Here is a 13081-nt window from a genome sequence, read left to right on the forward strand (position 1 = left end):
AGGGCAGCCTCCGACCAGAGACACAGAGACCCCAACAACAGAGAGGCAAGGGACGCCTACGACAATCTACGCAAACGATACAAAGGCACCCTAACAGAGAAGAAACAGAAGTACCTCTCCCACAAAACAGAGCAACTCTAGGACTCCCTCCAGGACAGCTCATTCTGGGAGACCTGGTACCACATGGGCACAAAGCCCAAGAAAAACTTCCTCCTCATCCAAAATGGCAACATCTGGCCAAACTACTTCAGAGGTCTTTACAAAAACATACCTGAAGAAGACCAAACCCCGGAACAGCAACAGATAACCACCAAACTGAAGGACATGAAGAAAGTCATCAAAGACTTCCAAAACCCTCTGGACTTACCAATCACGATAAAAGATATACAAGAAAGAATCGCCCTGCTGAAAGGCAAAAAGGCCAGTGGTCTCGACGGCATCCTACCATAGATGATCAAATACAGCTCCCCAGACATAAATCAACACCAGACACTTCTCTCAAGACTGGAACAAAAGCCTCATAACCCCATCTACAAAAACAAATACCAATACGACCCAAGCAACCGTGTTTCCGCTATATGCGGAGGCCCACAGCTAATGCCCGAAATTAGAATGCATTCTAATTGTGGGTATAAAAACTTATCCCCCCCTTCCCCTCAAAGTGTAAAATACCCCCCGGGGCCGGTCCCCACGTTATGCTAACGTAGGTACTGTATTGTGTATATTGTTTCCATTTTTATGTATTCAGACCCTAAAAGTATAATTGACAGAAGGAACAGGAATGTCATCTCTTGTGTATGTGGGATTTTTAATATATTATTAAAATAGGGGCCACTCTGAGCCATTACACTGTGTAAAGGGCCACTATGAGATATTAATCTGGATGGGGGCCATTATGGGACATTATACTGTGTGAAGTCACTGGAACAACACAAAAAAAAAAACTGAGAAAGAAAAGGCAAGTTGGTATCTGCCTACAGTTGGTTGCTCAGGGGTTCTCTTAACGCTAATTGCCAAGGGAACTCAGATGTGTGTTTCAGAACAGAGGACACCACCTCTGAGATACCAAAGGAAGTTGACAAGAGATGTGTATTTCAGAAAAACTGATGAGAAAATAAGTGTAGGGCACAGAGGGATCGGAGAGGACAGAACTGGGGTTGGCAAGGTACTCCCACAACATGCACCTATACTTGTCCCTCCTGGTGACACTAGGCCCCTCAGTGGCGGTAATTTGACCAGGGGGGGGGCTATTAACGTGTCCCAGACCTAGGAATAAGTCTTGCAACAGGGTAGAGTTTTGCATGCCTTTGTCTCTAGCCACCGTTTTTGCTGCTTAGCTTCCCTCTACATCTACACTGCTTCCACCCCTAGATATCACCCCAGTTTATGCCTCTGCTTCTAGCCACCTTTTTTGTTGATTTAGCTTCCCTCCATATTTATACTGCTTTTGCCCCTAGACATCACTCCTGTTCATGTCGGGTCGGTGGCCTCGTCGTCCACCAACTCCTCTTCCAATTGCTCACTGTCCCCTTACTCCATCAAGGGTCTCTGCTGCTCACACACTCTACTCAACATGTGGTATGTCGAGTTCCAGTGTGTGGGAACGTCGCACATCAGCCAGTGTTCTGGCAGATGGAGGCGTTGCAGGAGGCTTCGGAGGCTAGCACAAGTGCCGCACTTTCACCAGTAGCTTGTGTACATTTGGGTATGTTTTCAAAAAACGTTGCACCACTAAGTTAGAAGTGGGCCAGGCATGGAACGTGTTGGAGGCTGGCAAGCTCCAGAGCCGCTACCAGGTTCCTGCCGTTATCACACAAAACAAACATGCCTGGCCCCAGGTGTAGCAGGGAAAAACACATTGCCATCTCAGCCAGGATGGCATCCCTGACCACGGAGGCAGTGTGCTGTCTGTTCCCCAAGCTGATGAGCGCAGCCTGCTGACGTCTCCCCATGCCAGTAGCTGGGGTCGATTCAATGGCAGAGGAGGAGGGTGGTGTTTCAGCACTCCTGCCAGGAATATTGGGCGGGGGAGACAAGGCAGGCCACCACAGTTTGCGACCCGGTCCCAGCCTCACCTACATTCATCCAGGCTCACATTAAGGACCTTAAAAGTGAATTTTGGAAGGTCGTACCACATATCACACACACACACACACACACACACACACACACACACACACACACACACACACACACACACACACCCACAATGACAGTTCAGGGTGGGGACTGAAGGATTTCCCATTGCCTATTCCATCTGTGGTTGTCATGGGGAACGTGATTTAAAGGGGTGCTTGTTAATGTTTGTTGAGCTTAAATTGGGGTTTGTGTCTATGTATTTTCCTACTTTGATAGAGGTTTTTTTGAATGTGGAAAGTGTGTAGTTGTTAGGCTGTGATGTTGGGGTAATAGAAAAGAAGAAGGAAGAGAGGCACCAAGCCGATCCTAGTGTATTAACTTTGATAATGCGGAGATATATTATAGAAAGGTGACTGCTCACCTGGTGTTGTTGTGTTTGTCACAACAACCACTGAACATCCATCAATTGTGTGTAGAGTGCAGCTGCAGGTCACCGTCACCAGGACGTCAAATCATGGAAGAAAAGGACCAGCCTCCAAAGGAAAAGCCAAAGACCAGCGCTCGCCCATATACAATAAAAGACTTTATTAAGCACGACACGTTCCGGGCCAGGATGCCCTTTCTCAAGTGCAGATAAATCTAGCCGCGGTGGGCCAAAGACATATCACCGTGGCTAGGTCCTTTTCTTCCACACTGGGGTAATAGAGGGACTTTGGTGTGTTAGATGCCCCCAGGCATGCTTCCACTGCTGTCCCAGTTGCATTTTAGAGGTGTTGGCATCATTTGCTGAGGTGTGATAGTGGACTTGGTGACCCTCCTGAGTCGAATGGTGGGATCCCCTGAAACGAAGCATTTTCTCCCATAGACTATAATGGGGTTCGATATTCGTTCGAATAGTCGAATATTGAGATGCTATTCAAAACGAATAACGAACATCGAATATTTTACTGTTCGCTCATCTCTAGTTATTACCTTAAGCTGACGTGCCTCGGTACCGCTGATCTGCAGGGTCCTGGCGGTGGGCCCCTAGAAACAATTCCACTGGTGGGCCCTAGACACCCCAGTCCAACACTGTGTGCAAGCATCATGAAATCTGAAGATTACCAAAGGATTTTGGGTCGCAATGTAGGGCCCAGTGTCAGAAAGCTGACTACATGTCTAGGTCATGGCTCTTCCAGAAGAACAATGACTCCAAAAATACTTTAAAAAGCACCCAGAAATGTATGGAAACAAAGCGCTGGAGAGTTCCAAAGTGGCCAGTAATGAGTCTGGATCTAAATCCCATCGAACACGTGTGGAATTATGCTAAAATTGCTGCTGGGAGAAGCCACCCTTCAAATATGAGAGCTGTTTGCAAAAGAGTAGTCGTTCAAAATTTCAGTTGTGAGGTATAAGAAGCTTCTTGATGATTATAGAAAGCGATTGATTTCAGCAATTTCAGCAAATATTAAGTTGAAGGTGTAAGTAGTTTTGTCTTGCCCATTTTTGGAATTTTGCGTGAAATTATATAATTTTTGGCATTTTTTTTCTCTATTTTTTTGGGTTGTTCCAATACACACAATGGAAATAAACATGTATATCAAAACGTGTAATTACAATAATTTCCTGGGATAAATACTTATTTTTCTGGAAAAATTTCAGGGGTGCCACCACTTACAGCCATGACTGTATATACAAATACAAACTCACCATGATCCACCTTATAGCGTAATTTCTGAATGACTGCCAGGTTCCCACTGATCCGATACAAGCCGTCAATGTCCAAACCTATTTCCCCAAATGATAAAACAAAGATTGGTAAGGAACAAGGCGTTTATTCCTTAGACGACTGGTTCAAACCTATGACATTACAGATTTAGAATAATCCCTCCCTGAGACTCTTTGAGTAATCCTTCTATATGCTTATACTATATTTCCACATTGTGGGAAGTGTACATAAAAAGACTAGATGCTGACAATTTTTTGGAGTCTTTATATGGTGTGCGAATACTCCACACAGCCCATGAACATCCAGGCAGTTTTGTTAAAATCAACAAGATAGCAGAAGCTGGGGTGGTACCACCCACAACCGACAAGTTGCACAGTTCTGCAATAAATGAGATTTCACTTCTTCAACAATTTAAACTCAAAACTTTTTTAATTTAGAAGATACAGGGTACTACGCGTTTCAGGATTTGGACTCCCTTTGTCAAGTGCAAACAATCTATTAAAGGGATCCTATCTTTCAAAAAACATTTTTTTCTGAGTAACATGTCGGAATAGCTTTAAGAAAGGCTATTCTTCTCCTACCTTTCGTTGTCTTCTCCATGCCGCTGTTCACTTGAAATCCCGGTTTTTGTCAGTATGCAAATGAGTTCTCTTGCAGCACTGGGGGCGTCCCCAATGCTGAGAAAGAACTCTCTCCAGCGCCGCCTTCATCTTCTTCAGCAACATCCTCTTCATCCTCTTCTTCCAGCGCAGGTTTCAGACTTCTAGGCCTTGGGCAGAGCAGACTGCACATGCCCACAGGTCACAAGAAAATGGCCGCTTTCACAGTATCGTAAGTGGCCATTTTCTCCTGGACGGCGGGCATGCGCAGTCGGCTTGCCCGAGGCCTACAAGTTAGAAGCCGCCACCGAAAGAAGACGCGGTGAAGACCTCGTTCCAGAAGAAGATGGATGCGGCACTAGAGAGTTCTCTAGCAGAATTGTGGACGCCCCCAGTGCTGTTTGAGCGCTAGGGCCAGCCCCCAGTGCTGTGAAATAACTCATTTACATACCGAGAAAAAACAGGATTTTAGGAAAACGGCGGCGCGGAGAAGACAACGAAATGTAGGAGAAGAATAGCCTTTCTTATGGCTATTCTGACGTGTTAGGGAGAAAAAAAGGTGATTAAATTATAGGATCCCTTTAACATCTCTTCTATCCAAACCACATTCGGTTTGTTCTACTTGTAAACTCCTTGTCCATATTGCATTCCTAGGAACTAAATTGTATTCTAATTCACACAATCACTTAGGTACCAATGACATTCTCCCCCCCCCCTTTTTTTTTTTTTTTTTAATAACAAAGTAACTCATAACGCTATAGGCTTTATTCATTTATTAGTTTAGCTTGTCCTCTTTTTCACACACCTATCCCCAATTTACACAATATAGCAGCCCATAGTGGCCCCTGCTCATAGTATTATGACCCATATTGGCCCCTGCACACAGTATTATACCCCATTGTGGACAGTCATGAACAATTATTATACTCTTTTCAGATCCTTGAGTATAATAATTGGAGACCGAGGGCCCGGGGAACATACAAAGAAAACAGTTACTTACCTCTCCCTGGCTCCAGTGCATTCCCTGAAGATGTCGGCCATTTGCAATGATGTACTGAACATCAGACGTCATGTAAGTAGGGGCTTTTGCATTGTAAAATAATTTCTACGGCACTTAAGATTCCTAAGAGCACAGTAGCCTCCATAATCCTTAAAGGGTTGTCCTATCACAAGGATCCTATCTATACTTCTTGTTAATGTGGATTTAAGACTTTTCCCAAATACACAGCTTCAGCAAAACTGCTTTGTTTGTCCACTATCTTACTTTATTCAATTCATTGTTGACACAGACCTTGGGCTTATCTGCTCAAAAGTCAAGTGATGTATCTGCCTGCTCTCAGGGGGGAGGGAGGAGGAGCTAAGTGCACGGGAGCTAGCCTGTGTTTCTAGCTATTCCTGTGTCTTCACCACACGTGACCTAGCTTCCTGCTCTCAGATAGAGGAGAGGAGCTGCTTTCATTTCTGAACTCGTCTTCTGTTCTCCCATTTATCAGGTTAGCTAATTCAATTGTGTGCATTATGGCAGAGACAGGCAGTCTCTGTATGTAACACAGACCTAAAACTGATTTTATTACAAGTTTAGTCTTGGTCCTATAGCATGTAAATTGGTTTCTCTCCCCTACTCTGTGTAGTCTATTATCCATTTAATCGATTTCTAATAATGATAATAATCTTCTATGGAAAAGAGAATGTCTATACTCATGTACTTCATAGTCCAATATTGTGCATATAGTGTTGTTTGAGGACCTTTGATGACATCACAGGCCCTTCAGCCGCCCCATAGGATCACGCTATGCGGTGGGTGGAGCTACACACTAATTGCCCACCAAATGACACAAGAAACCAGGAAGAAAGAAGATTTTACAGCAGCAAAGACTGGTGAGTATGCGACATCGAAATACCCTTATAAATGTGGGAGATGAGAGAAAGTTTCAGAAAGTCAACTATCACTGCAGCCCTCCATCAGTCGGGACTTTATGGTAGAGTGGTCTGAAGGAAGCCTCTCCTCGGTGCAAGACATATGAAAGCCCACAAAGAGTTTGCCAAAAAACACATGAAGGACTCCCAGACTATGAGAAATAAGATTCTCTGGTCTGATGAGACAAAGATCGAAATTTTGGGAATTAATTCTATGCAGTATGTGTGGAGAAAACCAGGAACTGCTCATCACCTGCCCAATACAATTCCAACAGTGAAACATGGTGGTGGCAGCATCATGCTATGGGGATGTTTTTCAGCTGCAGAGACAGGATGACTGCTTAAAATTGAAGGAAAGATGAATGTGGCCAAGTACAGAAATATTCTGGAAAAAAGACCTCTTCCACAGTGCTCTGGACCTCAGACTGGGCCAAAGGTTCACCTTCCAATAAAACAATGACCCTAAGCACACAGCTAAAATAACAAAGGAATGGCTTCAGAACAACTCTGTGGCCATTCTTGACTGACCCAGTCAGAGCACTGACCTAAACCCAATTGAGCATCTCTGGAGAGACCTGAAAATAGCTGTCCACCAACGTTCACCATTTAATCTGCCAGAACTGGAAAGGATCTGCCGGTTACCAATACTCTATGCTTTAGTCATGGAGCACCTACCGCAATGCACTTTTCAGGTCATTCTTCCAGTACCATCGCACTTCTTTCCCTCTTTATAGGTCCACACTATCAGACTCTTGCGCCCTTTCTCCATTCAAGTAGCTGTCATCTACCGTCCCTCTTGCTCACCGTACCAGTTTTTAGAACACTTTAATTCATGGATTCCCAACTTCCTATCCTGTGAAATTCCTACCCTCATTATGGGTGACTTTAACATTCCCATTAACACCCCTGCCTCTCCTGTTCTGTCTTTGACTTTACTAACACTCCCATACCAATTTCTGACCACAATCTTCTTTCTTTAACATAAAGCTTCTTGTCTTTCACAAAACACTCCAACTTACTGCAGATGTAGAAATCTACGGGCTGTAAACACACAGCACCTCTCAGATACCCTACAGTCACCACTGTCCCCATCTCGATTCTCTCCTGTCCGGAACTAGCCACCAAACACTACAATAAAACTCTCAAAGCCACCCTGAATAAAGTAGCACCTTGGCCATCCGAAAATTCCAACACAGACACCGGCAAACTTAGCAAACTCCTTAACTACGTTTTATTTAGCAATGCTCAAGATGTGCTGAACATCTATGGTGAAAATCTCACATATCTGCAAATTTTCTTCACTTCAAGTTTATACTCAAAGCCTAAAACTCTGCCCTTCACCCCACCAAACTAGCTTACTTCACCTCTCTCATCTTTTCTCTCTCCAAATCTCCAAACCCTAAATGACTCTTTGACAACCTTTCACTTCCTCCTCATGCCAAAGATGTGGATACCTGTCACAGACCGAGATATGACTCAAGATATGGCCACAAACTCTCACCCCATTATTTGCACAAGTGATCCTATCCCGTTACACCTCTTCCGATCCTTGTCCCCTACTGTCACAATTCACCTTACTAAAATTAACCTCTCTCTTTCTTCTGGAATCTTTCCCTCCTTCCCCTTACCCCACTACTAAAAAAAACCCTTCCTCAACCCATCCTATACTGCTAACTACCAACCTTTCTATAACCTCCCCTTCATCTCTAAACTCCTGGAATGCCTGGTATATTCCTGCCTAATCCGCTATCTCTCTGCAAACTCTCTTCTGGACCCCTACCAATCATGTTTTTGTGCACTACACTCTAACAATCTCTTGATGGCTAAATTTAAAGGGAACTATTCACTACTGATTCTTCTTTCTGGATCTCTCAGCAGCATTTGACACTGTAGACCACAAACTCCTCCTCACTATGCTCCACTCTATTAGGGGGCGTTCACACTACTGTCAGTGTCCAACAGCTAGTGTCCGATGCTGATGTCCGTGCAATATCTCGCACGGACATTAGCATCGGACACTAGCTGTGTCCGTAACATTTTGCATGATTTTAAATGGGACAGCATGCAGTGTCCTTTGCTGTCCGTGCCTGTCCTTAAGTGTCCGTTCACAAAGATGTCCAACTTTTCAAGCGGACAGCTAAACCCTACATGTAGGATTTATATGGGATTCCAAATCCCCGAGACTCACTAAACACGTTTTGGTCAGACCTAAATTGTTGGGAGGCCTGGTGGTTCCTGACTGCACCATTACCTTGCCGCAGTTACAACGTGCATATTATACTGGCACCACTCCTTTGGCACTAAACTCTGGGTTGCCCTGGAGAGGTCTTTGTGCCCTCTTTCCATTTAATCAATTTCTTGGCTTCACCAGCACCACTGGTCGGACAAACCAATCCAGACCTCCCATATGTGGCACACCAAGTCCTGAGGACCTGGCGTCGGTTAGGTGATCTCAAGCAACCCAATGTTCCCTACTGCACTTCACTCAACCTTCCTGCCACACATCAATGGTCCTCACCCTCTTACGTTCTCCCAGGTACTCTTTCCTGCTTCTATTAAACCTTACACCGAACTTTAAAAGAGAGGAAACTGATGACCTGGCACCTGTCTGGTAGAAATAATAGACTCCAAAAAGAGCCCACTAGACCAGTTGCAGCTCTTACATGGACACAATCCCACAGAGTGGGTGGTGGTGCAAAATGTAGAGGAAAGTGAAAAAACTGGGAAATGATAGAGCGCTACTGGCAAATGTAGTTCAGTAATAAATACTGCACAGGACGATGAAATAAAATGATTCAGTTTTTTGTTTCCAAGGACATACAAGGAGGGTGGACATACAAGGACATACAAGACATACATCAGGTCACTATATAAATATACACATACACATACTTATAGCAAAGTCATAATCGGTAATAAAAAAAAAAAACATAATGCAGGTAATTTGGTAATAGGAAACATAATACAAAGGAACTGATATAAAAATTGCTGGCATAAAGAGATTGCTAATAAAGGCATGTTTCAACAGATAAATAAGGGTCACAAAAATTCTTATAAACATAAATATACTTAAGTACTTGTGGGTAATGCTATGGAAGTTTTGAAATTGATAGAATTGGGACTGGTTCCACGATCCATCATGTCTAGTGACCAATAAGGATTGGGTATGTGGCTTTTTTCCTTCACAACCGAGGATTTAAGTAACTGGGTGGTTTGTATTCCACAGTCAGTAGTATATCCTTGATAAATCCAGAAAAAGCAAAACTTACTTTAAACTTTGCAGTCTCTTTTGCCCATTGAAATCCGTAAACCATGGTCTGCAATGATAGGCAGCCCTCTATAGGATAATAGTATTCAATTATAGTGAGGGGGAAGCCCTCAATGTGATAGCTCATATAAAGTCAATATGAGATTTGGACATTAATAATAAGATAGAGATATATGGAATGACCGTGAGGTAGTGATTGGTGTTTTTCAGCTCAGCTAGCTGCCATGCACTGCATGGTGGGAATTTATTTGTTCCATTTACCAGTCTTAATCAGTTCCCCAGGAACATTCAGGACACATAACATTTAGGGTCTATCATCTTTTATCTCCTGCACTTCTTGCTCATTTCTCCCCTCCCCAGTCCACAGACTTCTATAGACGTGAGTCTTCTGTGTTATGAAACTTGCAGAGGTAGGGGAGCAGGGAACTGGCTTGATAAAAGCAGAGACATTTTCTCTCATACGTTGTATAACAAAGTTTTTACAATCATCTATACTATTGATTTATTCAGAGTTTGTTTGTCATGCAGAGACAATGTCCTTACCTCGTTTCTCTACCACTTCAATAGCTTGACTGACAAATTCTGGCACATTGCTATTCTCCCGTTCACATAATTGATTCAAGTGACAGCCAAAGATTTGGTCTGTAAAGAAACAAAACGTCAGTGTGCCCTGCATGTAACAGTGAATATGAACTGTCAGGACTAAACTCCCCTTACCATGAATGTAACCTTTGTCTCGGAGGTACTGTAATGCTGGCCTTCGCTGTAGGAACTTTCTCAGTTTAGCCCTTACGTTCAGGTCACTGTCTGAGTTCTGTCCTGTAATATACACAATGTCAGTCATTAGTTCCACAGATCAGCTATTGGAGGGAGAGCTTAGGGGGCCAATACCATGACTTGAGTTCCACTTTATGAATGGAGTAATCATGTTGAAATAAAAGGGTCAGGATCCCATAGAACATAGTAAAAATTAAAGGAAACGAAACACAGTATGCCCACAGTATGTCTGAATCTGTTGTCCTCTTAGCTTATGTTTGGGTGGACATTATATTTCTACTTTTTACAGCTCCTGGCACAATATCTTTTACAGAAGCCACTTACAGGAGATAACTCAGAGGAGGTCAGAGCAGAGGTTCCTATCCTCACTGTCATGCCCCAGGACTTGGTTCATTCACTGACATCTATCTGTGATATTATGTTTTGCCCTTTTTAGTTTGTCCCTCCTGTGTCTCTGTACCCTTGACTGTGTAATAGCATCTCCCAGCTCTCTCTGTGTTAGTTCATCTTGATGCATGTAACATGTCCTGGAAATTTATCATTTTTTCACCTGCTGTAATGAGGATTTAACAAGATTTACCCGGAATAAAACATCTGGAATCTTACCTACGCCTATTCAGCTGAGTTGAACACTGTCTGACAACATATCTGATGTGAGTACTGGTAATTACATAGAACTTCATGGCTCTCCCTCACAACCTCACACTTGCAGTCAAGTTATTGAGTCAGAATACTCACACAACATTAGACTACTTAAAGAGGACCTTTCATCAGATCGGGCACATGCAGTTTTATATACTGCTGGAAAGCTGACAGTGCGCTGAATTCAGCGCACTATCGGCTTTCCAGATCTGTGCCTGGTGTAAAGCGCTATCGGTCCCGGTACCGTAGGGCTTTACAGTCAGAAGGGCGTTTCTGACAGTTAGCCAGGGACGCCCTTCTGCCCAGCAGCACCTATCGCGCTGTGCTCTAAGACTGGGGAGGAACGCCCCCTCCCCTCCTGATAATACTCGTCTATGGACGAGCTGTGTGAGCAGAGGGAGGGGGCGTTCCTCCCCGCTCACACTGTACAGCGCGATAGGCGCTGCTGTGCAGAAGGGCTTCCCTGGCTAACTGTCAGAAACGCCCTTCTGACTGTAAAGCGCTACGGTACCGGGACCGATAGCGCTTTACACCGGGCATAGATCGGGAAAGCCGATAGTGCGCTGAATTCAGCGCACTGTCAGCTTTCCAGCAGTATATAGAACTGCCTGTGCCCGATCTGATGAAAGGTCCTCTTTAATCTACATTCCCTACTGCCATTGTTTAGTGATAATGCTATCCAAGGCTTAACAGAAAATACTTTTATACAGATAAAAGGATTTTGTTGAAGAAAATCCAGAAATAAATGGGTATTCCCATTCTCAAGGATCCAATCTATACTGGTAGCTTATGTAAACAGAAGACCATTCCTGAATATATTGCTTTAGAAATGCTGCTTTGTTTGCCTGCTATGTTAACTTATTCCCCCCATTGCTTACACAGTGTTTCCTGTGTAATAGGACAAGTGATGTCACTCACTGCCCTCACTGTTATCTACAGCTCTGTGGGCAAGACAATCAGTTCAGTTAATTACATTTTGCTGATAACACTGTGTCTGTTATCTCTCTATGTAAATACACAGATAAAACTGAATCCTTTCTCTACAAGCATGTTCATATAATCTGATCTGCATAAGTATTGTGATATTTCATAGTGTCCTGTTCAGCAAGCTGGGAGGGTGGAGGAGAAATATAGGAAGTAAGAAGAAGAGACAGCAGGAAAACTAATGAAACAGGGAAATGGAAAAAAAAACCCTTTAAGTTCCATGTTGGAGGAGAACACTGAAACTAAATACATTGTGATTTTAAAGCATCTACACCTTCTGCCCTCACACCTGTCCACCAAAAAAGTGGTTTCTTACCACGATTCCGCTTCTCATCTTTAATTCCTAACTTCTCAGTTGAGCCAAATTCGCTCAGTGACTCTGTTTCATTCTCTGAGGTGTAATCTGCAGACTAGAAAGAGAAATTTGGATAGCAACTCAGCAGACAGTAGACACATTCACTTTTGGTCTTGATGAAGCATGAGCCAAGCTAAGTCATCACTGCTGTCAGACGTAAAACCTTCAACATTAGGGGCCCTCAAGCATAGCCATAGAGCACTTCAAGGGGCCACACATCCTGCTGTACCAAGGACACAGAAGAGATTAAAGGGGATGTGCAGGTTATTACAACACAAGACTATGTGCACATGACTCAGTGCATGCCATGATTGAACGTCAGGTTCATCCATGTGCTACCCGTGCCTCCACGGCACAATTTACTGCTTCCAGTAAACCCTGGCCATAAAACGGACAGGACAGGAATAGGACCTGTAGTGAGACTTGTCTTCGTTTCACTGCTTTACATATGAGAAATGCATGGTTCAGTGTATTAGCTGTGAAAAACACAGTCATATGCATGAGACCTACTGGCAATCTTCACAAACACACTCAGCTCTAGTCAGTCACATGAAAGTAATGTGTTCCCAAACACTTACTATGTGGTTGTTCTTGCCAATACTCTTGCTTATTGATGCAAACCAGTCTTTGGTGATGGTTTCAGATTCGTGATGAATCAGATACTCGCACCCACCGCGCGTTCTCAGCTGGAAAATCAGAACAGTCGCATTAGCTCAAAGACAACTTCAACACACAATATATTCAAGCCAGAG

General features: G+C 43.7%; 1 protein-coding gene across 1 annotated transcript in view; it reads right to left on the minus strand.

Moving 5' to 3' along the window:
• The window catches only part of ARHGAP27 (Rho GTPase activating protein 27), a 117731-nt gene that overhangs the window by 43289 nt on the left and 61361 nt on the right, over window positions 1–13081 (minus strand). The window contains exons 8-12 of the mRNA XM_075276796.1: window positions 12908–13015; window positions 12291–12384; window positions 10289–10390; window positions 10115–10213; window positions 3769–3846 (exon numbers count right to left, since the gene is read on the minus strand). Coding sequence (XP_075132897.1) covers window positions 3769–3846; window positions 10115–10213; window positions 10289–10390; window positions 12291–12384; window positions 12908–13015 — 481 coding nt within the window. The remainder of the gene's footprint in view (window positions 1–3768; window positions 3847–10114; window positions 10214–10288; window positions 10391–12290; window positions 12385–12907; window positions 13016–13081) is intronic.

This window comes from Leptodactylus fuscus, chromosome 6, assembly GCF_031893055.1.
Source record: "Leptodactylus fuscus isolate aLepFus1 chromosome 6, aLepFus1.hap2, whole genome shotgun sequence".
NCBI lineage: Eukaryota > Metazoa > Chordata > Amphibia > Anura > Leptodactylidae > Leptodactylus > Leptodactylus fuscus.